The sequence below is a fragment of the Macrotis lagotis genome, chromosome X (assembly GCF_037893015.1).
Source record: "Macrotis lagotis isolate mMagLag1 chromosome X, bilby.v1.9.chrom.fasta, whole genome shotgun sequence".
NCBI lineage: Eukaryota > Metazoa > Chordata > Mammalia > Peramelemorphia > Peramelidae > Macrotis > Macrotis lagotis.
This window is the reverse complement of record NC_133666.1, coordinates 406,214,482-406,241,023: the sequence shown is the minus strand read 5'-3', so window position 1 is coordinate 406,241,023 and position 26,542 is coordinate 406,214,482. Positions and strand designations below refer to the sequence as shown.

General features: G+C 31.9%; 1 protein-coding gene across 11 annotated transcripts in view; it reads right to left on the bottom strand.

Annotated features, from left to right (window-relative positions):
* Positions 1 to 26,542, bottom strand: part of EYA1 (EYA transcriptional coactivator and phosphatase 1) — a 148,304-nt gene that overhangs the window by 81,074 nt on the left and 40,688 nt on the right. For all 11 annotated transcript variants that reach the window (XM_074207096.1, XM_074207097.1, XM_074207098.1 and 8 more), the window contains exons 8-9: positions 16,494 to 16,576; positions 15,885 to 16,071 (exon numbers count right to left, since the gene is read on the bottom strand). In XM_074207096.1, coding sequence (XP_074063197.1) covers positions 15,885 to 16,071; positions 16,494 to 16,576 — 270 coding nt within the window. The remainder of the gene's footprint in view (positions 1 to 15,884; positions 16,072 to 16,493; positions 16,577 to 26,542) is intronic.

The following is a 26,542-nucleotide window of genomic DNA, read 5'->3' as shown; positions in this document are numbered from 1 at the left end:
CTCCTCATCTCTTAATTTTATTGTTTTTTTCAACATCTAGGCCTTAAATCTGTCCTGAATTTCTACTTCCATATCTACCCTAAATTTCATTTGTAGGGACACATATTCATGAAATAGTATTTATTTAAAATGTATGATAAAACTATAAGGATTAGAATACTCTATTCTATTCTCTATCCACTAGCAACTGACATAAATTTCTCAGGATTTTAAAGTACTTTACATATAACATCAAAATAAAAACTTTTTTGAAAGATGCAACCATACACTTCTGGTTGTTCAATAATTAATCATTATTAATAGCTAGCATTTATATAATAAGATTTAAGATCTGCAAAGTGATTTATAAATTTTGCTTCATTTGAACTTCAACATTGCACTATTATTATCTCTTGTATATATGAGGAAACTGAGTATAATAGAGATTAAGTGACTTAACCCTTAAATGATTATCACCTCCAGAACAAATATAAAATCCTCTGATATTGAAAACCCTTATACCTACAACAATTCCCTTTCCTTATTTCTTACACCTTATGCCCCCCGTCCCACATACACAGTGATCCAGTGACTCTGGACTTCTTGAAGTTTATTTTGTTGTTGTTTTTTAGGTTGTTTTTTTTTTTTGCAAGGCAATGAGGTTAAGTGGCTTGTGCAAGAGCACACAGCTAGGTAATTACTAAGTGTCTGAGGTCATATTTGAACTCAGGTATTCCTGACTCCAGGGCCAGTGCTCTATTCACTGTGCCACCTACCTGCCTCATTCTTGAAGGTTTTTGAACAAGATAATCTATATCTTAACTCCATGCCTCCTCATCTCTGTCTCCTGGTTTCACTGAATTTCTTCAAGAACTGGTTCCTGATGCCTCTTAATACTATTGCTTTTTTGCCATTTGATTATTCAAAATTTATACTGTATGTGACCTAGACAGGGTTATTTGCATCTCATCTACCATTATTAGTCTGTGAGCTTCTTGAGAATAGGTATATTTTGCTTAAGGCCTGGCACACAGTAGTTGTTTAAAAAAAGTTTACAGTTCCTGGCTTGTGGATTACAGTGAATGAATGCATCAAACACAGGGACCTATCTCCTCAATCAGACCCTTGGCTACTCAGAAGAGAATGATCAGGGGCGGCTAGTTGGCATAGTGGATAAAGCACTAGACCTGGAGTCAGGAGTACCTGGGTTCAAATCTGGTCTCAGACACTTAATAATTACCTAGCTGTGTGGTCTTGGGCAAGCCACTTAACCCTGTTTGCCTTGCAAAAACCTGAGAGAGAGAGAGAGAGAGAGAGAGAGAGAGAGAGAGAGAGAGAAAGAATGATCTAGCCATCCAATCCACAAAGGAAAAATCAGGAAATCAGGTAAACAAAAACTTCCCTCCTGAAGTGACAGAAAGTTGGATAAAGTAGCTTACTAAATTTATCTATCAGTACCTGTGCCTTGGACTATCTCTCTACAAAGGCTAGATCTCATCTGGAAAGGGCATGTTCCCAACACTGCAAGACATTGGATGATACAAAAGGAACTGGAGTAGAAGTATACTACAACTTACTGCCATAGTTGAGCAGGGACTCTCCTCAAAGTTTCAGGGAAGAAAAAATAAAATCTTTGGCCATCCACAAACTAGAGCACAAATGAGAAGAGTAGTCATAGCCTCTCATAAAACCTTGGAGGAATTGAGAACTTGGCAGATTCCTGGAGGTAGCTCTGAAAACAACTACAAAAATTCTCAAATGCTTGAGACAGTGTGTCACTGGAAACAGAGCCCCACCTTAAGAGTTAAAATCAAGCCCATAGGCTGGGGAATGAGCAAATAACAGAAGAAAAATAAATCCCACCACAGACAATTACTTTGTCATATGAAAGATCAAAATACCTCCAAGAAAAATATGAATTTGTTACAGGCCATGGAAGAGCTCAAAAATGTATAAAATCAAGTACGTGATGTATAGGAAAAAATTTGGGAAGAGAAATGAGAATGATGTGGGGAAAATCATGAAAATCAAGTCAGCAACTTGGTGAAAGAGATACAAAAAATACTAAAGAAAATAACATCTTCAAAACCAATGTGAGTCAAATGGATAAAGTGATCCAAAAGTTCAGTGAGAATAACACCTTTAAAAACAGTATTAGCCAAATGGAAAAGGAGATACAAAAGCTCTCTGAAGAAAATAATTCCTTAAAATATAGACTGGAACAAAGGGAAGTTGATGACTTTGAGAGAAATCAGGAAACTATAAAACAAAGAAATCAGGAAACTATAAAACAAAACCAAAAGAATGAAAAACTAAAAGAAAATGTGAAATGGCTCATTGGGAATAAACTTCCCTGGACAGTTCCAGGAAAGAAAAAATAAAAATTATTTATCTACCTGAAATCCATGAGCAAAAAAAATTTCAAGAAATTATTCTTGAAACAGAGGAAAAAGAAATTGAAAGAATTTACCAATCACATCCTGAAAAAAATTCTCAATCGAATATTATAAGAAATGATTGGATCACTAGCAGCAGTGGCAGTTTCCCTATCTCTCAACCCAGAGATTGCTAAAGACAATTTGGAAGCAGAAAATCCTGTCACAGGAATGTTACAGCTAATTTTCAGAACTCTCAAGTCAAGGAGAAAATATTACAAGCAGACAAAGAAACAATTCAAATTATTGTGTATCCACAATCTGGATAGCACAAGATTTAGCATCTTCTACATAGGACTTAGAATATAATTTGAGAAGGCAAAAGAGTTTGGAGTACAATAAAAAAATCAACTACCTGATAAAACTGAACCTATTTTTTCATGGGGGAAAGATGGATTCAATGAATTAGGGAACTTTTAAACTTTCCTGATGAAACAACCAGAGCTGTACAGAAAATTTGATCTTCAAATACAAGAGTCAAGTTATGCATAAAAAGGTAAACAAGAAAGGCAAATCATAGAGACTTAATGATGTTGAATTGTTTATATTCTTGAATGAGACGATAATAATAAATTTGTGAATTTTCTCATTTATTACGACAGTTTGAAGGAGCATATATAGACAAGGCACAGGTAGGAGTTGAATTTGAAGGGATAATACATTTAAAAGATAGAGTTAATGGATGAGAGAAGGATGTACTGGGAAAAGGGGAAAGGGGAAGTATAATGGGGTAAATTATTTCACATAAAAGAGACAAAAAAACTTTTTGCAGCAGAGTGGAAGAGGGTGGAGTTGAGGGGGAGCTGAGGGAGAGTGAGTGAGCCTTACTCTTATTGGAATTGGTTCAGAGAAGGAATAAATACACTCTCAATTAGGTATTGAAAGCTTTCAAACCCTAGAGGAAAGTTGGGGAGGAAAGAGGTGGGAGAAAGGCATGGGGTAGGTGATAGAAGGAAGGAAAGATTATAGGAGGGGGGTGATCAGATGCAAAATACTTTTGAGGAGAGAATGGGTGAAAGGAGAGAAACAATAAAATAAAGGGGGTGGGGGGAAGAGGATGGAAGGAAATATAGTCAGCAATAGCAACTATGGGAAAAATACTGAAACAAGTTTCTCTAATGAAGACCTCATTTTTTCAGAGAGAACTGAGTCAAATTTATAAAAAAAATAAGAGCCAATTCCCTATTGATAAATGATTAAAAGAAATGAAGTTTTTGGATGAAGTTATCAATGCAACCTATTTAAATTATTTTTAAAATGTATTAATTTACCATTGACAGGAGAAATGGGACTGGAATACTTTTGAGGTACTGTGTAATATCTAATATATTAATTGAGATATTTCACAGAAAGAGAATATGACAAATGTTGAATGGGATTGAGAAAAATGTGACTTGAATATACTGTTAGAGAAGCATTCAATAATTCTATAAAGCAATTATTCCTCAAAGGGCTATAAAACCATGCCTACCCTTTGACCTAGAAGAGTCTATATTCCAGAAGAGATGAAAAACAGGAAGGAAAAGGGATCAATGTATATTAGAATATTTATAGTTGCTCTTTTCTGGTGGCAAAGAATTAGTAATTTGAGGGGATGTGCATCAGTTAGGGAGTAGCTGAAAAAATTGTGTTATGTGGTTAAGATGAAATGCTATTCTATTATAAGAAATAATGAACAGGATACTCTCAGTAAAAAAAAAACTTACATGGCTAGAAGTAATGGAAAATATATTATATAAAAAGTAACAGCAATGTTGTAGGATGATCAGCTGTGAATGACTTACACTGTGACCCAAGAGAACTCAGAAAGACTTATGAGAAAGAATACCAACTATCCCAAAGACAGACCTGATGGTGAATGAATGCAGACTGAATAGATTATTTTTCTTGAGGTTTCCCTTTTTGGCTAGGAGTTATATTTACTTTTATAATGACACTATAATGGTAATGATTTTCATGCACATCTTTAACTTATATCAAATAATTTGCTTTCTCAATGAGGGGGACTGGGGTGAGAAGAAGGGGCAGAATTCAGAACTCATGCTCTTAAAAGTGAATAATGAAATTTGTTTATGGATGTAAGAGCAAAAAAAGAAATTAAAACAAGAATGAGAACAAAAAAAGTTCATTAATCATTTTATAATGCAAAGAAGAATCTCTGGCATATTGGATAGATTATCTGTGGAAGTTTTATGGAATGACATGGGAAATCAGTGTACAAGATGAGAAGGTATGGATAGATCTATAAAAGTTCCAGTAGAGAGAATGACATCAATAATGTTATAAGTCTCTCTCTCTATATATAATTCTCTATATATAAGTCTCTAACTGATGTAGAATTCATGTTCATCATGATGAACCAATTCCTTAAGAATGAGAACTTAATAAATGCTTATTGATTGATTGATGAAACTGAGGTAATATAAGATCCTAAGATATTATCTGCATTATTATAGAATGATCAAATGATGTCTAATACAGTTTTAAGTTTATGTATTTTATTGTACTCTATTTGCTTGCAAATTGGCAATTTTATTACCTTGATAGTTATTATTAACCAGAATATTTGATTGCCCCAAACAATATTTTCTTGTATGCTCTGCAATAAATCTACTGTATTTCTAAATTTATAAATCACTTATTTGTAACATAAGATTTAGTGCCCAATTATATATAGGTTTCTTTTGTTTTCAGATTGATTAACCAATTTCTTTCTGCCAAGTCTGATTGGCACTTAATTGAGAAGGGTTGTCTTCTTTTATAACATCCCCAATATTCAGCACAGTACCATAAAGGGGACTCAGTAAATATATATTGACTTGTATGTCATCCATCAATCAAGAATTAGTTATTATGCATCTAATAAAGTTATTCTGTTAGAATACCAAAAAAAGAAAATACAGAACAATTACTGTTATTAAAGGCTTACATTTTAATGGAGGATTCAAGAAGTATAGATATCAGTATATACAGTAATAGGAAACTACTGAAGCTTACTGAGAGTGAGAATCTCAGAGATGTGCTTGAGAAAAATCCCCTTGGCATCTCTGAAGTGGTTGAACTGGAGTGGTAAAAATGTTGCAGCACCCCACTCATAATGTATTTATTTTGTATGAGCAATATGGCAGTGCATAGAATTAGCCTCAAATTCAGAAGACTAATAACAAATTATCCCTCTGCCACATAGTGACTGGTTGAGTCTACGCTTGTTATTTAATCTCAATACTGTAGACAGTTCTCTAAACCTGAATAATAAAGATAAAATGCTAGCCTGTACTAGTGGAAGGAACTTCATATGAATTTCCTAATTGAAGCAAATCACAGAAGAAATCACATATTTTCTATATGTATTAAAAAAAAAAGATCTTTGACCATGGGTATAATGTAGGTTCTCATAGAACAGTGACTGCCTTTTTTACTTGCATTTCCATTGCAGAACATTCAATAAGCATTTAATATATATATTTGCTAATTGCAAATATTTGACAGTTACTACTTAATTAATAGCAAAATAAACTGTGGAAAAAGCTGTTCTTTCTGATTTCTTAGGCATTTAAGAGAATAGAAGATAGAGTAGAACATTGAAATTAAGAAAAATGATTAAGCAAGAAATTTCAAATGAAGAATGCTTTTTTCTACTGAATACAAACTCAAAATTAATAATATTCATTAGATATATATGAAAATCAGCAGAGAACAACTGGAAAAAGTTAATCGGGCAGATAGATCATAAGAGATACTTGCAAAAGTCTGGTTGAGAAGTACTAAGGCACAATGTTTGACATATAGCAAGTACTTAATAAATGTGCTTAGTCAATTAGCATATGATCTAATAAGTGCTAACTAATTAAATGAGAAAAAAAAGTTCCACAGAAAATTCTGTAATCAAATGAAGAAATCACATAGAACAAATAGATAAGGAGATGATAGATAAGAATGAGGCAAAAGAATTATAAACAACAATATATAGATCCCTTACTCTATCCTAATAGATTGATTATTTTTAAATAATTACCATTTTTTTAGATCACCCACATTTCCTAATTCCTTCCTTATGGAAAGAACTATATTTTCTTATAATATATTTTTAAATGAAACAAAATCAACCCAAGTCTGACATATATATATATATATATATATATATATATATATACATATATACACATATATATATATCTACCACATTCTATACATCCTTCTGCAAAGAAAGGAGATGCACACTTATTTAATCTTTTTAAAGAACAAACTCAGTCTTTATAATTCCAAAGAATTCAGTGTTTTATTTTCTTAGTGGTGGTATTTCCATTTATTTATAATAATTGTTTATGCTATCTTCCTGTTTATTTGGATTTATGTCAGTTTATATAAATCTTATGATTATTTGCATTCATTATAAAAATTCTTGGAGTGCAACAATATTTTAAGTTATTTATCTATCACAACCTTTTTGGTCATTCTGCAACCGATAGTCATGTACTCCATTTCTAATTCTCTACCACTCTTATGAATATTTTGATGTCTAGAAGTCCTTTCATTTTATCTCTTATCTCCTTGTAATATATGCTTAGCTCTGGGATGTCTTGGAATGTTTTTAATTACTTGCTTAGAATAATTCCCAAATGTGTCCATATTTCCCAATGTCTTCAAAAACTGACAAAAGAAGGGAATTCTCAATCCTAGGTCTGGTCTTTTGATGAAAGTAGATTTAATTAATGGACTATATACCCACTCCACAGTACATTGTATTCAATATTCAGGAAGTAATAACCCTTTCAAACATTATTTCAGGCTTATATATTTCCTCCATTTGTAAATATGCATTTTGGGTATTCTCAACCTTCTCTTTAGAAAATATTGAATAGAAGAGAAACATGAATATTCACAAAGCTTTTATGCTAGATGTGTGAAATTAGGTGAGTCACTCTTCTTCACACATGTTTCTCCCTCCACCAAAGTTGTTGGATTAGACATCTAAGGTCTTTTTTAATTTAAATATTCAGTGATTTCCCATTCTCCACGACATGAAATACAAGGTTATCATATCAGATTTAAAGGCATAAAGTCAAAGTTGCATGTGAATTGTTTCAAAAGTTCATTTGTAAGTTGGTCACCTGGAAATAATAATTCATTTCCCCCAAAGCATTATAACTATGGGAAAACATGACAATTTCTTAAATGAGGATTAGCTTCCAAAGTTAGATCATACAAGCACATTTAACTTTTAGCTTAACATAAATACTGTATATTTGAAAAAGCTACTTTCATTAGCAGGTAAGGAGGTAGACAGAAATTCTGAACTGAACTTCTAAGGACTTCAAAGGTTATTTTTGGCCAGAGATGTGTTCTTTTTATAAAAGAAAAAGACCCTGATTTCATTTTGAGACTCGTAGTTTTCCTTGGAATGATTCTAATATTTAGCTGCCATAAACTACAAGTGATGAAAGAGAAAAGTGAGGAGCATGGGACGTGCATGCTTCTTCTGAGAAAGCAAAGAGGAGTCAGTGTTGGAAGAGTGACTAAGATAATGAGTTCTTCATTCTGCCCCAGGTCAAGGGGATGCTGTGGGAAGAAGACAGTAGGTCCTGTGATGGATGAAAGCAAAATAAACACTCACTCACTCTCTCTCTCTCTCTCTCTCTCTCTCTCTGCCCCATCATCAACCTAACTTTCCATCTATTAGTCACCTGAAAGTTTAGTAATTATAATTTGAAGCATCTCTAAAATATATAATTTGCATTTCATCTCACCTTATTTCTTAATTGTATTATTCATTTCAACAGGGAGACATTATTTTTACAATTTCTAGTCCTGAATTTCCATTACTATTTTTATATGAAACTTCACTCACAATACTATATGGTTGATTCAGCAAGAAATATGTTGTTTAAAACCTCTCGTATAACTATACTAGTGCTGTATTAGTAATAGCTTTCATAAATTTTCCTTTATTCTAATTTTATTCTCATACTTATCAGTTATAATTCTATGCAAAATATGTATGGTGGAGATATGATATATAATACAAGAGATAGCTGCTAACCTTCATCCATTCTCAACTTGAATATTCTTAACTTGGAAGTGAGAGAGTACAAAAATATCTGAAATCTCACACAAAGTTCTTCTAAATTAATTTGAAGAAGTCCTTTGTGATACTCAAAAATTAACAATTTTTTCAGATTCTAAAACTAAACACTGAAGAAAATTTTTTGTGTTTTGTTAGACATGTGAATTTTTATTGCACATTGGAGTCTATGTGCATTTGGATCATGTAGGATCAGAATAACTACCTAAATCAGTTAAAAGCAAATTCAGAGTGCTTATTTGAGCATCATGTAGATAAAATGACAATTATTAAGTGCATGAGTTTTCACTTTTCGTATTGCCTGAAATCTTTTATAAAAGCTAAATTTCTTTGTCTATAGAAAATAGAGGGTAGACTTCATTTCACTGACTTGAAAATTTTACTGACAAAGTGACTTTTCCATTGGAAAAATAAAATGAATGCCTTAAAAGCCCTACTCCAACAACAAAACAACAACAACAACAAAAAAAACCAAACATCTGTTTTGTTTTCTCACATCTTACCGGTTCAGTTATTTTAGCTACAAATATTTATTTTGCTGACAAATGTTTCCAAAATGTTTGTTTCATTTCTTTTACAGTGAAATGGTTTGTTTTTGAGCTTAACTAATTGCAGTCTTGCAAATGTTTCCATGATTGACTGCTGTTCATAGGCCCATCTGTAAAAATGTGCAAGTATGGACTAAACATTTTCAAAAATTTTAACTCAGCAAAAACCAAGTCAGTATGCTTGTTTCTGGAAATGTTTGGACTTTTGCCACAATTAGCATTTGGTAGTATAGCCGTGGCCTCAGTTTCCAGCATACACTATTAGTAACGACAGCTACCTAGTTTTGAACCCTGTCTTACTGAATTCCTTTGAGGGTCTAGTATTCTCATGGAACTCTGCACAAGAATGTTTCAGTGTTGTTATGAGGCTCTCTGCTCTACTTTCTAATGCCTTGGCAGGGATCAAAGAAGTAGAAGGAGCAAATGGTTTCCCATGCATATTGAATTCCCTCTTATGCTGATTTTTCCCTCTCATTTGAAATTCAATATTAGCAAGATTTTACTATACACCACCTTAACCAGTTAAGCATATATAAGTGATTATTGTATTCTGCTCATGTCTATTTCATTATCACATTTTTTAGATTGACATAACTTGTGGTTGTTTTTTTCTTGGTCAATTTGCAATCAATATGTAACTTCATTCAAAATTTTCTAACATCATTCATTATGAAGGAAAAAAAGAATAATTGTTGCTTTCTTATGATATTTCCAAAATGACACTGAAACTAAAGAACTGGATTTTTGAAACATGATTTTGAGCAATTCAAAAATTAATTATCTATATAATTTAATGTTATAGCATGAAAATTAAAAAGTTTAAATTATTTTGTTTATTTAGAAATTATTGTATATATCATAGAGATATGAAGCTAAAGCAAATGAATTCTGTTAATATTTTTATGTTGATATCTTTTACTTCTGACAGGGATATATATATACTACTGAAATAACAAATAATAAAAGTAATCAACATTGCAACTGTGTATAACATTAATTCATCTATGACATATATTTACAAGGTAATACATAAATCCTCTACATAAAATCTGGTACTTTAACTTTTAAACACATTTATTGTTGTTTAGTTATTTTGCAGTCAGGTTTGATTCTTTGAAACCCCTTTTCAGGCTTTCTTGGAAAAAGATATAGGAATGATTTTCATTTCCTTCTCCAAATTGAGGCAAGCAGGGTTAAATGATTTGCCCAGGGTCAGTTAGTACATATAGCTAAGACCAAATTTGAACTGCAGTCTTCCTGACTCTAGGCCTAACAATGTAATTGCTACACCACTTGGCTACCCAGATTAAATATATTATTTAGCTTTAAAAAGAAAATTTGAATTTTAAAATATAAGTTGAAATAAATTACTTTCCATGTAGATCAAATTTGACTTGGGTAGACGTGGAGAAAAACACTTAGGAAGAGTTAGAAATATTCTTTTTATGACAATATTGTTTCTACCTAAATGGTTAAAATATCTTGAATCACTGAAAAATATTAGGTTACTTTGGTAATGATATGCCTTAAGCTTTAAGGGTTCAGTGCAAGGTAACAACATACTGTTTACACTTCAGTGGCTAAGGAATGATATTCTAATGTACTGGTTCAAATCTCATCACAAAAAGAAAACATCTTAAAATCCATTTTTTTATTTTTTCATCTCAACATATTTTGAAAGGATAAAAGAATACTACTTCTCCTATAAAAGAATTAAGTGTTTCAGGAGGTCAATTGAAATGAGAGAAAATACTTGCAACTAATTTTAAAAGGGGTAATTCTTGTAAAATTGGTACTTTCTTCAATCTGTCGTTTGATGGAGGAGGAGAAAGAAGAGATAAGGAGGAAAGGAGACAAGAAAGGAGAGGAAGCAGAGACATTGGGAGGAGACCTTAAAAGATTATCCTTTATGAATATTTCCCTCCCTTCAATACACCAAAGACCATTGTCTTCCAAGAATTATAAAATTATTTTAAATGACATGAAGTTTCTCTCTAAAACAAATGTATATCTTTTCAATAAGAACATTTTTTTTTCCATAGAGAAGGCAGAGTGCTGTAGTAGAAAGAAGGCTGGCCTTAGGGTCTCTATTCAAGTATCTTTGCTGGCTGTGACTGGACAAGTCATTTAGCTTCTCTTATGCCCATCAGGCATAGAGTTGTAGTTGCAGAACAGATGCTGATTTCCATTGGCACTAGAAGTTTCTTCCCTGGGAATTCTATATATCAATGAAATCACATTCCCCTCAAAAGAAAATCTTCCAATCAGTGTTTCCAGTTGTGAGCTGCACTACAATTTAAGGGGCTGAAATTTATAGCAGTACAGATTTAAAACTGCAAGGGACCTCAAAAGTTATCTAGACAAAATCTCTGATCTTCATGATGTTTAAATGATAGGCTGAAGATGGACAGATTTGAACCCAGGTGTTCTGACTTAGGAGACAGTGGTCTTACCACTGACTCTAGCTCTCTCCTTGGCAATGTAAGGTAATTTTCATTTTGTGCTTTTTTTCCCCACCATAATTGAAACATTAAATCTTTTCTTTAATAATACTTAAGAAGACTATTAAAACTGGGGAACTTTCATTTCTTTTTCTGAATCTCAGTTTCCCCATTTGAAAAAAAAATAACTACACCAAATTATCAATGAAGTAGTACATTTTTAACTCCACAATTCTGTTATTTGTGTTGTTCAGCAATCAAATTATGTTTTTCAAATAATTGATTCCTAAAATGAAGCATCTAGAAAGTAATAACAGAACAACTTTTTAAAAATCTATTAAAAACATAATTAGCACACAAAATGAAGCTTTAGTCATACATTACTTACTGGATGATTTTTCCATCCAAAAAAGATGCATATTACTAGCAAAAATTAAGCCTGTCACTAACTTACTGGATGATTTTAGACCCCAGGGGAAAATTCTTTTAAAGACCACACAGGATTTCTTTTGGTGGTTGTTGTTTAATAATAGATAAGGAACTAAAGAAAGAAGTGTCTTTGTATAAAGTCCTTTTAAATGAGAAGATTCACTAAATTTTGGTAGAAAGTTAAGACTGGCTATGGTCTCATGTATTTCTAAGTGATATGATTTCTTTGTTTTGATATTTAATACATCCCTGAAAAAATATTAAAGAAATTATTTTAAGAATACTGTATTCTTGAAATAGACTGATGATGTACTTTGGTCTGGACTTTTATATTCTACTTATGTTACTCTTAATGGATTACATATGCACATTCAAAGAAGAACACAGAATCAGCATTTAACAATGAGTTCATTCTACATAAGAGCTATACTTAGGACATATAAGGAACTATTATATACATATATATATCTATACATTATATATATGTGTGTGTGTGTATATATAGGTGTGTGTTTATAAAAATATATACACACTCATATATAATAACTGAACATTTCATAGAACTTACAGATTCTGAAAACTATATTTTTATAAATTATTTTTGGAAAAATCATCAGGACAACCTTACAAATTCATAAGTCTTTTAAAAATTCTTGTAAGAAAGGTAAAAATTGAAATTTGCATTTAAAGAAACAGAGATATAATAAGCAGAAAGAATTAAATTAATTCCTCTAAGATATAGGATGAAAATATAACTAGAATCCAGGTTTCTTGGACTGAGCAGCAGTCTAAATGTAAATACCTCTTGAAAGTCAAAGAAAATACTAAAATAATGAAAAAAGGCTAAATTATTATCTCAGAATTACTACTTAGGAAAGACAATTACCATGATCTTGATGGAAAATCTTTTCATAAATAATGAGAACAGTAGCACACTACGCTCTTAGAATCAGCGTAAAAAATTAGTTTCATTTCAACTAAAATTTCATAAGCACCTATTTTATATAGAAAACTAAATAAGTTTCTCTGGCAGATGAGGTTTAAATAAGGCACTGCCCCTACCATTATGGAGTTTACATATTTGGTAGATTATCTCCCAGAACCTTAGTTGAAGGAGCCCCTAAAATTGGCTCTCAAAAGATCAGTAAACTATTCTTTCATCAAGTGCATCTGGTCTTTAGTTTTATGAAGAACGAGAAAGAGACAACTTAATGGTTGCCAAATTAATTGGGTTCTTTTTAAAAATACAACACCAACATAATATAAACATCAACTAAATCTTCCTTTAACTCTGGAAATAATCTACTTCTTTTCAATTTCTAATCACACAAACTCCTAGGAGTTAAGTATAAATATGAAAGTTTGTATAAAAAGAAACACGTTTTAAATATTTCCATTTTGACCAGAAACTGGTATACTCATAAGACATCTTGAATTTGTATGTGTGTGTGTTTGTGTGTGTGTGTGTGTGTATGTTGCTGTGTGTGTGTGTATGTCGCTGTGTGTGTGTGTGTAGAGGTTCTAAGAGAATGGCATCTATTCTACAATATCAGATACCTATTCAAATAAACATTTTTAGTTTATAAATAAAACTTGTATTGAAGCTGATTTAGGATCTAAAATAGGATATTAAAAATCTTAACATTATGGATATGGAGATGATGCTTTGTCAGCAAGACAGAAGATCACCGTTGCTTGGGTTGTCTAGGAGTAGTGATGTTGACTTTGTATGACACTTCATTTCCACTATAATCAATAATAGTTATGGGGGGAAAATTAGCCAGAGTTCAGTATACCATCCTAATAAGGAGAAAACCTCAGTGAATTTTTTACATTATCCAACTCTCCTTGATAAAATAACAAAATGATAGCAATTTTTCACTTTTCTCATATCCTCTTCTTTCTGTGCCATTCAAATGAAGTGAAGCTACCACTCTCACATTGCTTTTACTCACTTCCACATGCTTTTGATAGCAAACTTCAAACCAATGAATGAATTCTGCTCGTTTAAAGCCTTCTCCAATCCCCAGGAAATTTTCCAAAACTAAATAAGCATTTTAAAATAACGGAATGATACAGTTTTTACAAAGGGTGTGGGGTAAATTTACCATCTTTCCTATGGACATCCAATCTAACAAATAAGAGGAATGATAAAATCAAGATAGAAGGGTCCTAAATTCTAAAGTTGACCTTCCTTACAACTTTTTTATACATTTGTGAGTAATGTGTGGAATAAGTATATATTTTAATGCCTTTCAAGCTCAAAATGTAGCTTATGAATGAGAGCATTACATGATTTGAGTGTGTACAAAGGCAACAATATATATACTGAAAGTTTACTACTGTGTGAAGATATTATACTAGCCTAATACTCTTCAAGGAAATATAAACAACTTTATTTAAAAGACCAGTAGTTAAGAAACTCTAGACTTGAACGATACAACAATTATATGGAGCTGTTAAAGTCAGGTTGGGGACATATTTACAAATTAATCCCTTTTCTTTTAATAAAGTGTTCTCAAGAGTTATGTTTAATTTTCCTACCTCTGTATATAAGGGATATTGAACCTGGGAGTTCATTAGTATAGAGAATTTCTAGGCAAGTGATAGTCAACACCTTTTCTGTACCTTATAATTTTAGAAAGGTTTCTAGAGCACTGAGACATTAGGTTACTTCTAAAATTCAATCTTTTAAAGAATGAATTATTCTTAAAAATAGAAACTGCGAAGGTTTGTAATGATAATATAATTAAACTATAGGTGCTACGTTATTTTTAGCTATCTAGATATCACACCATGCACCATGTAATAGTTATCTCTTTCTCTCTCCCTCCTCCCTCTTTCTCTCCCTCCCTCCCTTTCTCTCTCTGTGTCTCTCTGTGTCTCTCTCTGTCTCTCTCTCTCTCTCTGTCTCTGTCTCTCTCTCTGAGTCTTTGTGTCTCTCTGTGTCTCTCTCTGTCTCTGTCTCTCTCTCCCTGTCTATCTCAGTGGGCTCTGTTCTCTTATTTTGAGGACCATTCACTTTTACTGGGCAAGAGCTTTCACCAAAACAAAGTGAAAAAGAATAGAGAATCTCATGCCTTAAAAAGTTGGTTCCATTTTGTAATGTAGGAAAAATTCTACCAGGCAATATTACCACAACAGTGACTTTGTTTACTGAACAATACATGTATTTTATTGATTGCAATAGTAGCAGTATATCATAGACTTGGCACTGTAAGGGATCTCAGAAGGTCACTGTGTCTTATGGAGTAGAAACATGAGGTTAAGAGTTAGAGGGGGTGAGTTCAAATCTTGGGCCTGTCACATATTATCAGTATGACCTTTAGACTCATTTTCTTCATCAATAAAATGAAAAGTTTGGATTAGATTATCTCTAAGATCCTTTCTAGCTCTAAATCTATAATGCTTTAGGCCAAACCCTATTTAAAGCATGAGGTCCATCTATATTAAAAACTAAACTTTTCAATGACAGTTGGATTTTTATAGAAAATTGCATAATACTAACAAACATTTACAGAAAAAATCATGTATAGAATGCAATATATTTGATGTAGGATATAATGAATATAATGATAGAATTCTATACAATGTATGTAGGATGCAACATATAGAATTATGTCTATGAAGATGACTAATATATTTTCCTATTCCTAGGTAAAGCTATTGTGCTATTATATATCATCTCTAGTCATGAATATTATATCTTTTAAAAATTGTATATAAAAATTCACAATTATTGATAACAATAACAAAATAATATCATTAAAAATTAGTATTTCCTGTTTTAAACTTCAATATTAATTTAAATAAAAATAGAAGAATGAAATATATTAAACAGTACATCACAACTTCTTGTTAAATATAGTTAAATATAGTTCTATGCCTTGCCAAAATTGTTCTAACCATTGAAATACATGTGAACCAGCAAAAATATGGCCTGCAGGACTAATAAAATTCCTATAATTACCTGCAGTGGGATCTGTAACTGCTTGACTGGTGATTCCAGATGGAGGTTCTTGAAGCTGGTATGTTGCGTTTGTAGAAGGTGTTGTTGGACTGGTGTTGCTGCTTGTCATGTAATGGGATGGGTATGGTGAGCTATTATAATACTGTGCATACTGACCCTGGCCAAAGCTGGTATAAGATGCATATTCCTACCAAACCAAAAAACAACATAATGGGATTCTGTCAAAACACTGCATTAAACTTTCCAAATCATAATAGCAAACATATGTTTATATTGCAATGTTTTCTCTGCACCTCACACAGTAGGACAAACAAAATAAACACAGGCTGATCTGTTTATACTTGCAAACATAAATCTTATGTAAGACTGAGAATGTTTTTGACACTTTTCCATCCAAAAAAGATGCATATTACTAGCAAAAATTAAGCCTGTCACTAAACAATACACAATTTCATTAATAAATATTTTAACGAAAAAAAAACAAATACAAAGAAATGGGGGCAGAGGAAATCTAATAAAATCAGACTTCATTTTAGAAAAATGGAGGAACATCTATTACATATTTTATATAATTCCACATATTTTTAGATTTTTACTTTACAAATTTACCTGCTGTGAGCTATTGAATCCAGAAGAATTTGTGAGTGAATTATTTCCTGTGTATAGTCCTGATGACGTTGTAAAACTGCTACCTGGAACAAAATATATTACAGAAATCATGATTACTAAAATTTTCTGGAAAGTATTTGCTCTATCAGGACTATTCTGTGATGTAGTTGCATATGGTATGATACACTAATAATTTCAAATATTAGCTTATAATTGTTAAAGATTAAATTTAAACATTTAGTAAATTATTTAGATCTTTAAGACTGAGAAATATAGCTGATTTTTAAAATTCTTTTTAATTCCAAATCCATAAATCTATAGGCCTAAATTATTAGAATTTGGAACCAAAGGATTTCCTGGTTCACCTGAAATTTATATAACAAAAAAAATTTTAATTCTAAACCATCAGTCCTTCCATGAACGTTTTTGCTTTTAAAAATAATATGTAGGTTCATTTATTACCTTTATTCTGGAGAACTATAAATGCTTTATAAATTGATATACATATGTGTATATGTGCATTATATATTTACCTTTTTTAACATACACATATATTAACTAGTGTGTGTGTGTGTGTGTGTGTATATTCTTGCAAATATGTTCAAATTAAAGCCCTCAGGGTAATTTATTATATATATCAATCCATGGAAAACTTGAACCAAAATTTTATCTATTAGGATTTACTTCCAATGATCAATTACAAATTACTTCATTGACAACTATTGAGATATATAATAATCACAAAGTTCCTACTCTTAGAACTTGTCAATAATATGAATTTGATATATAAGAGAAAAATCTGGAAAAAGTCACAAGAGAAAATTTTTTAAAAATTAAAAACAAAGTCTCTCCTCTTACTTTCAAGTAGTTTGCCCCAACAATCTGTTATGATTATATCAAACATACTGAGAGAAAATATTTCCAAGATTTTCTTTTGTATTCATACAATATTCCTTTGTCAATATATGTATGATATTCAATTAACAGCTCTAAAAACAAAAATCTGTCATATTTCAAAAATTACATTTTATTAATATAAACATAAGAATATTTCATATTGAGAAATTCTGTCTCAGTCACATTGACTCATTTTTAATAGTATAATGTAGTTGAGCAAAGATATAACTTTTTTGTACCATACAAGTAAAAATAGTTTGTGCATCTACCTTCGGCAATAAGTATAATTAGAACATTTGTACACTGGTAAAATATACTCAAACAACTCCAATTTAAATGAACAAAATTATTTTCATTAAAAAACAAAATGAAGGGGTGGCTAGGTGGCTCAGTGGATAGAGCACCGGAGTCAGGAGTACCTGAGTTCAAATCTAACCTCAGACACTTAATAATTACCTAGCTGTGTGGCCTTGGGGCAAGTCACTTAAACCCAGTGCCTTGCAAAAACAATGACCAGTCTATTAAATTCATATTAATTTTTCATATGGATGAAATTTTTCTGCATAGGGATTTGTTAATCATTATCCATATATATATAATTGTAGTGCTAATAATGACTTTAAATATGAAAGTATTATCTTTCACACAGAACAAATGGATAGGGATTTGAAATGATTGTACAAATCAACATTTTCTATAAAAAAGGTGTGAATTTAATGCAACAGAAGGATACCTTGTATTACCTACAACTATTATATACTATTTATTTATTTCAATATTATACACACATTTAAAGTTTACTTTTAGAATAATGATTCTCCTTCCTGTGGAAGCCTACTCTTTTGGAAGAGGTAATTTTGAAAACTATTTGTCGACCTATAGGCCATTGGAATACTACTGAATAACTTATACTATGACTTACAAAAATGGTACCAAAGTGACCACCTACACTTAAAGGTACTTGCAAGACTCTACATCAGTATCTGAGATACATTTGCTGGCTGACTGGAGACTTTACTGGGATACCACTTAGAATGTTGAAGTAGTTACTTACTTAATGACTCCCCAGTGGCATGTTAAGAATTGAGGCAACTTTCAAAAGTATTTTCCTTCCAGGGAGAGTATATACTAAAGTATACAGTAGTATACATTTATAAAATCTTATTTAAATAACAACAAATTTTTCTCTAAATTAGTCTTTTCTAATGCTTCCTATTTGTCTGGAGTAAGATTAAATTAATCAGAGGTAATCATTGGCATTATTAACAATATATTAATAGGAGTTATATAATATATTATTGATTTGATGCTTAGAGTTTTTACATAATCTCTTCTATTATACTTGAACTAAAATCCTAAAGGGGACTTTAGGATTAATCCAATAATCAATGATCTGAATCAAAGATATGGTAACATTAAAACAGTGTGACCAAAATTCTGTGTTGCTTTGTGTCAATGCTTTTCCAAGAGCAAAGGCAGTCAAAGATTGAAAAAGAAGATCAACAAAGACTATCCTAGCAGGGTATAACTGAATGGAACAAATTGATGTAACCAAAGAACATCTCATCTAGTAGATATTAAAGAGTAAAACAAATTCTAAAAATCCAACAGGTAACAATAATTTCTTTCTACAGAGGAGAGAAATTTTTTAATCCAAAAAACTGAATCTATGGTTCAGGAAAAAAAGAAAAAAGATCACTTTCCTATAGCTGGCATCTTTAGCATCAATAAATTTCAACACACAATTCATAGATGTTTAGAAAACTCTTAAGATCACGGACATTACCAAAGTGGTTTTGCAGACTCATGTATTATGTAATAATAGTTACCAAACTGTCATTTCCCTGTCTCTGACTACTATTTGATAACTGGATTTGCAATTGTTAATGATGCCAGCTATTTTTACTCCTATACAGAGTGTATGGATTTCAAATGGGATGACAAGTTATTCCAATAATAGAATAAAATTCAGGGTTTTTATATGATTTGATTGAGGCTTTTTCTTCAAACTTTAGATCTAAGGATTAGGTTTGATATGTGTACAATTCCTTTTATGACATACATTTATGTATTTCCCTTTTTATTGCTGAGTAAAAGAATCACATAATCTTAGTTTTGCAAGAGATTTCAAAGGTCATCTAATTCAATCTCTTAAACCACACAGGAATCCCTTTTCTAGCATCTTTCACTAAGTTTTCCCTAATTTTCTGTATATATTCAGTAACTAGGAGCATAATAAATATATGATGAGCCCATTCCTTTAGTGTATAGGTTTGTAGGAAAATTCTTCCTTCATATTTCCTTATCTGCTCCCCTGTACCTTTTGCCTATAAACTCCACTTGTTTCCCTTTGAATTATGCAAATAAATTTAATTTCTCTTTAATACAATGACCTTTCAAATATGGGAAGGTAGCTATCCTATTTTCTTAAGTTGCTCCATTTCAAAAGATTACAGATTTCCAGTTCCTATACTGTTCTCATATAATGTTTTTTGAGTTCCTATATCATCTTAGCTATCTTCTTTTGGATTTGATACTACATACCCAAAATGATTTGAATCCATTTCCTTTTCCCTATTTATATATTCATTGCCTTTTTTGGACCTTTATCTTTCACCTGGACTACTACTAAAGCATCCTAATTAGTTTCCCAGCAACCAGTCTCTTTTCTTCCAATCCATAGTCCTTGTAGCAGCTGTATTGATATTACTAACACAAGAATACACAAGTCTGATTCTTTTACATTCACCTTTCCTTTAGTTCCTTAAAGGCTCAAATGGCTCATTCTAAGATAAACTTCAAATTATCTGCCTGCCTATTTTTGTTTTTCTTTTTGCAAGGCAATAGGGTTAAGTGATTTGCCCAAGGTCACACGGTTAGGAATTATTTAGTGTCTGAGTCTGAATTTGAACTCAGGTCTTCCTGACTCCAGGGCCAGTGTTCTATCCATTGTACCACCTAGGAGGCACCCCATCTGTCTGCCTTCTAAAGCCCTTAAAGTGTCTAGACAATCTTTTTGGAATTACTGCATACTCTACCACTTGCCTCTGTCTCCACATAAATTTTGCTCCATCCCTAAAATGTCTGTCTTTAAAACAATGACTAATTTTTCCCCCTTATATAAGTAACTTTGAAGAATTCAATATATATTCAAGTATCCCCATCAAAAAAACCTAATCCTATGTAACCCTATCAAAAATGTAATAATATAAAATGGCAATTCTAAATATTTGATATTACTGGTAAGCAAAGCAAATTAGGTAAATGATATTAGGCATAATGATATAAAATCATTGTAAATATGAGATATTAATTTATAACATTGTTAATAGGTATGTTTAAGGATAATTATTTTGGAGGGTTTTCTTTACAAGGAAAAAGTGTTAAGTGACTTGTCCAAGGTCATACAGCTAGATAATTATTAAATGTTGGAGGACAGATCTGAACTCAGGACTCCAGGACTCCAGGACTGGTGCTGTATTCATTTTGCCACTCAGATGTCCCCAAGGATAAAGATTCCAAACCTCATTTGGTATAGTACTATTGTAGATCACAAGGAAAGACAGTATACAAATAAATACAGCTATGATTCCTTCTTTTTTATAGGAGTTAGGAAAACATAAAATAGACATCATGGTGTAATGAGGAGAGCACTAGCTTCAAAGTCAAGAAGAGCTTAGTTTAAGTTTTATGTTGCAGTTATATTGGTTCATTGACTTTGGGGCTAATCACTACAGAATCACTTTGTCAAAATAGGACAAATTTTAGGAACTAGGGAAGAGATTGAGGGATAAGATAGTTGAAAAGGAAGAAAAGAAGTATTAGTCAGATTTTCTTAATCAAATATGAGATTATAGGTAAGAATAAACACTGAACAAAACTTAGATAATGATTATGTACAACATTCCTCAAGGATCAAAATTACTTATGAGCCAACTCTAATACCTCAGGCTTTTTAATTGAGATCTAGAAAATGATTGTCCTTCCCTTTCAACTCTTCAAGCATTTAAGTTAGGGAAGATAAAAAGCTATGATAAATCCATGAATTCATTTCCTATGTGTGGTAGAGATGGGAGAATATATCTATGAATGAATAAATACATGAATAAAAAATTTTATTAAGTTGTCCCAGAGAAGGCTGAATATAGAGTAAAGTCAAATAGATGACTAGTTTGGAGACAACATTGTTCTGAGAATATCAATCTGTAATATTTCAGTCTCTTAAATGGGGCATTCCTTACACTGACTCATTTTGGAACCCTTTATATTGCAACTTTAGGAGAGGGTCTTTATGGATTTTTGTGGCCAAAGTAATTCAATGTCTGATGGTCATAATTTGGGTGTTAAGACTCTTCTAATAAAACTAGGATAATAGTCTGTCATTAGACAATGCTTGAAGCTTCTTTTTGGGTGGGCCTGGGGAGGATTTCTATTTTGCTGACAAAGGCCTTCAAAATTCAGTCAATAATATATCAGGATTAAAACTAGATACATATTTTATTTTTATTAAAACTTTCCCATCAAGGCAAGGGTACAATATATTTTATATTTATTATATAACAATATTATAATTATATATTTATACTTTTTATCAGGAAGTCTCATTGAGTTATAGCTGAGGAAATAGTTATGAAAGGAGTAAATAAGGTTCCAGTAGAATCGCAATTCCTTTAATTTCAATGACCGTCATTGTACCTTTCACGTAGAAGGTATTTAATAAATGCCTTTCACCTGATTAAAGCAACCTTAAAAAGGTTATAGAGCAAGTAAAGGGACCAGAAACTGAATCTGGAGCTCTTTCTTCTAAACTACATAAAGAGACTCTTCATTTCATTTTCATGTACAATGTATTTATGAGAACTGATACTCAAAGTAAGAAAATTGTACAAATAAACCTACAAGGTAGAAATCAGGATATTTACAGGATAATATTGATAATGATAGCAACTCATATTTATATAGTGCCATAATATTTATAATTAAAAAGATAGAAAATAAAGTGTTATATCTAAAAGTTGAGTTTTTAAAATAATCTTATCTTTTCTAGCTGAGAAACTGTTTAAAATGGTAAATAAATAGACCTCCTATTTAGCATAATCACAAAAAAATTCTCTTTCATCTTGTCAACATCATTGATTCCTACAGATGAAGAGTAGTAGTCTCACCAACCGTAACAAACAAGAAACAGCCTTCTTGGAAGACGTCTGGGCCATCCAGGATTATGATTGCCAAGTAATAATAGAAGGGGGGAAAGACTTGATTTGTTAATTAAACTGAATTGTGTCAACACAGGGTATACTGCTATCTATAAAGAAAAAAATCTGAAACTCTATAAATGAAAGATAACAGAAGTTTTAGTGATTTAACCTAAAATAAACTTCCCAGTTATAACTTCAAACATGATAAAAGCAGTAACTTCTAGGTCAAAGGTCTATTTAGCAAAGAACAAGGACCCACATTAAAGCTAGGAATCTCAGCCAGGGTAGGAAGAATGTTGGAACCTGCTGGGTCTTGTCTGTAGTTCCCATGTGGAGGACCTTTCTCTAGCATTTAATCAGGGAGCAGGAGGTTGTTGTCTCTTGTGTATTTTCTACAGAAGTCCATTTGCTTTCCTTCACTGGCCTCTTTGCCATGGGCTATGTCTATCATCAGGGCACAATATATGTGGCAGACGTTAGTGAAACTCTGGGGAAAAGCCTATGAAGGCCAGATGGGCTATTTAAAAAATCAAGGTATTCCCTGCTTTCTTATGTCACTTAAAAATCCTTGTTAAAGGTTTTCCACTTGTCTTAGAGCTTATTTATCTACCCCCATACAATTTTGCCTTGGTGATAAACATTCTAAAGTCTTCACATGTATTTTTATGGGTAAATGTCCAATCTTACTGTCCTTGAAATTTTGACAAAAACTATTCAAATAAAGTTACCTTAACAGGCTTTGCTGGTTAAATATCCCAGTGCCTGAGAGCAGCAGAGGTCAATCAACATGTAAAAATCTTAATTATGTAAGAGTTAGGAAAGATGCTTCAGTAATTAGCTATAGTATTAAGATAAGAAATTTACAATAAAATCCTAGTAAGCTGACCACTAAAAAATAAGCATATAGCCTAAGGCTCTGAAGGGAAAAGCAGGAGGCTATATATTTTAAGCATTAATGAAAGTTGCAATAATTTACCTCAAACTGAAGTTTTACTTATTCAATTGTTGAGCTATTTCATTCTACGGTAGTCAAAGTATACTTTCTATCAGTAGGTGTCAGATACTTCACCATAATCCCATAGTATCAAAATTATAAAAGCAAAATTTCTTTCTAAGAGTATAAAATTGCTGTTCATTTTTAAAGAAGTATATAATTTGTTATGCTAGAGAACAATTTGGAGTTATCAAAAAAAAAGAAACTACAATGTCCAGACTTTTTGATTCAAAATAATATGTTCCAAGAAAGTCAATGATATAAAGAAAGGTACCTTATATGACAAAATATTGATAACAGTGCCTTTTAATGCTAGCAAAGATCAGGAAGCAAAGCTCATTATCGATTGGGAGATGGCTAAACAAATTGTTGTACATGCATATAATAGAATATAAATGAGTTGACGCAAATTATGACTATGAAGAATAAAAGTAGTTGGAAAAAATTAATCTGTTCAAAGTGAACTAAGTAAGAGCAAGAAAGCAATATATACAATGATGATAACAATATAAATAGAAGGAAAAAATAACAAAACTGAGCACAAAATCTTAAGCAAACTTGGTCCCAAAGAATATAAGAAAACTTCCCTTTCTCTTTGTAGAAATAAGTGACTATGGGCACAGGATACAGATATATTGTTACATTCAATAATTTGCTGTTAATTTTGCTGGACTACCTTTTTATTCTCTTATAGGGGCTGAATCCTAGGAAAGGGGAAAGGAAAAGTTAAGATAAATATACACAAGCATGTACAAACACAAACACATACAAATATGAATAAGTAAAAATGTATAAATGAAGGTGATGTTTAAAAGACTTTCCTTCCTAAATTCTATCCCTCTGCTTTTGCATTGTCAATCATCACCAATTGTCTTGATTTTTGTATTTATGCTGGCCTCCAAAAACTAGGGAATCAGCTCTGTGCAGCATTGTCTCACTAAAATCCAATTCATGAGCAAGCCAAGACATCATCCTTGTGAGGTCACTGTTCCTTTTTGAGAATGAAGGACAAACAATAGCAACAGACATCCCATATAAGAAAGACTTTAAAAATCACTATGTTCAATATATTGGGGGGGGGGGTTGGTCCTCTATGCAATATTCTATACCCATGGACCAACTCCTCCTACTGCTGTTAAGGAAAGAAGAGTCCTACATATTTAAAACATGTCCTTTTGAAATGTTAAGACAAAAATTACCAATTTTTTTTGCTTTACTAAAGTAGTCTGCTGATTTTTACAACTATTAAAAATGAATTTAATGATGGCAAGTGTTTCTATGTAGTCTTTTTCTCCTTTCACAGAAAAGCATGAAATCAGTATCCTACTACCACAAATTGTAAGCTCAAGTTTCCTATATTTGGGTCAATCACAGAGTCAACTCATCCAGAGTACAATGGATAAGCCTTTCTCTGAAGAAAAAAAAATTTTTTTTAAAACACTGTCTTGATTCACCTCTGCCAGTTAAATGTTCCATATAACTTTTTTTTAAAAAGTCCACAACCTAAGTCATTTACTTTGAATCATATATGTGAAAGGCAAAACAATGTTCAATGATTCGGTTACAAGACATTTGAATAGCTAACCACCTGTACAATTCCATCAACATTTTTTGTCAATTACTCTGGCATTTAAGGCCCTTTACAATATGTCTCAAATCTTCCATGCCAGGTTTATTCCATATTGTTCCCTTTCACTCAATCCATGTTTCAACTAAACTGATTTATTTGCTGCTCTTCAAACACAACAATCTATCACTTGTCTCCATGACCAGACTCAGGCTGTCACCAATCAATTCCTTTCAGGTCTCTCCCAATCCTTAGCTTCCTTCAAAACTCAGCTGAAGTAACCCCTATATTAGATGTCTTCTGACTGCTAGTGTTCCCCTTCTAAGCTAAGTAGGATCCATTAATGTATGTAAATATCTTTTTTATAAGTTGGTTTTTGTGATATCAGGAAAGTTGTTTGAAGTCAAGTAATGCTTTGTTTTATATGTTTCTCACTTACCACAATGTCTAGCACATAGTTGGTGTTTACTATCTTTCTTTTAATTTTGCTTTTCCTGGAGCTGCCCTTTTTCTGGTCTATTTTCTCATGTTAAATTAGCACAGGTAATCTCTGCAAAATATAAATCATATAGGCTAAATTGCAGTGGCCAGTCTATATCAGTAGATACAGTTCTCGCCACACTTAAAATTATTGAACCAATTCCCTCTATCCCAAATGCATCCCTTCCCTTTCCTTAATAGCAAAATTTGCACAAGTTTCTTATGCTTCTTCCTTTGTCATTCACTGGGGGGATATTTGGAATTCATATTCTCAAAAAGGCTTTGGGCTTACTATTATATAAGCTCTGCTATGCAGAATAACAGAATTGTCAAGCACTGCACAGTTCAGAATTTATAATGACTTAGTCACTGCCCTACTGCATCCATTAGATGCTCTTGTGCTGAGCTGCACTGACTGACTGGTCTTCAATGAGGAGATTAATTTCTTAAGTGTGAATAAGGTTCAGTTGGCTGCTTGGAATACATATGAAATACCCTAAAAAAATGAAAGACAGGAATACATATGAAATGCTAACACTATACATTCAGTGGAGATGTTCTAGGTCTTCAATGATCTACACTGAGTAATAAAGACAAGTATTTTTATGTTACCATGGAGAAATGTAACCACTAAACATTTAACCTGGCATATAAGTAAAAGAATAGAAGATAAATAAAAAAATCTGTACAAAGTTTTAGAATATATTAAGATTGCAATTTCTTTATACAACTCCCTTCCAGGGAAAGGAAGGATATAGGAATTGTATTTTCTTTATTTATTAAATGAGGAAACTTAGGCTGAGGGAGATTAAGTGATTTGCCAAAGGGTCACAAGGCTAATAAGTGTCAGAGGCAAGAGGTGAATTCATATACAAAGTTCTTCCTACCATTTTGCATAAGACTAAAATATCTG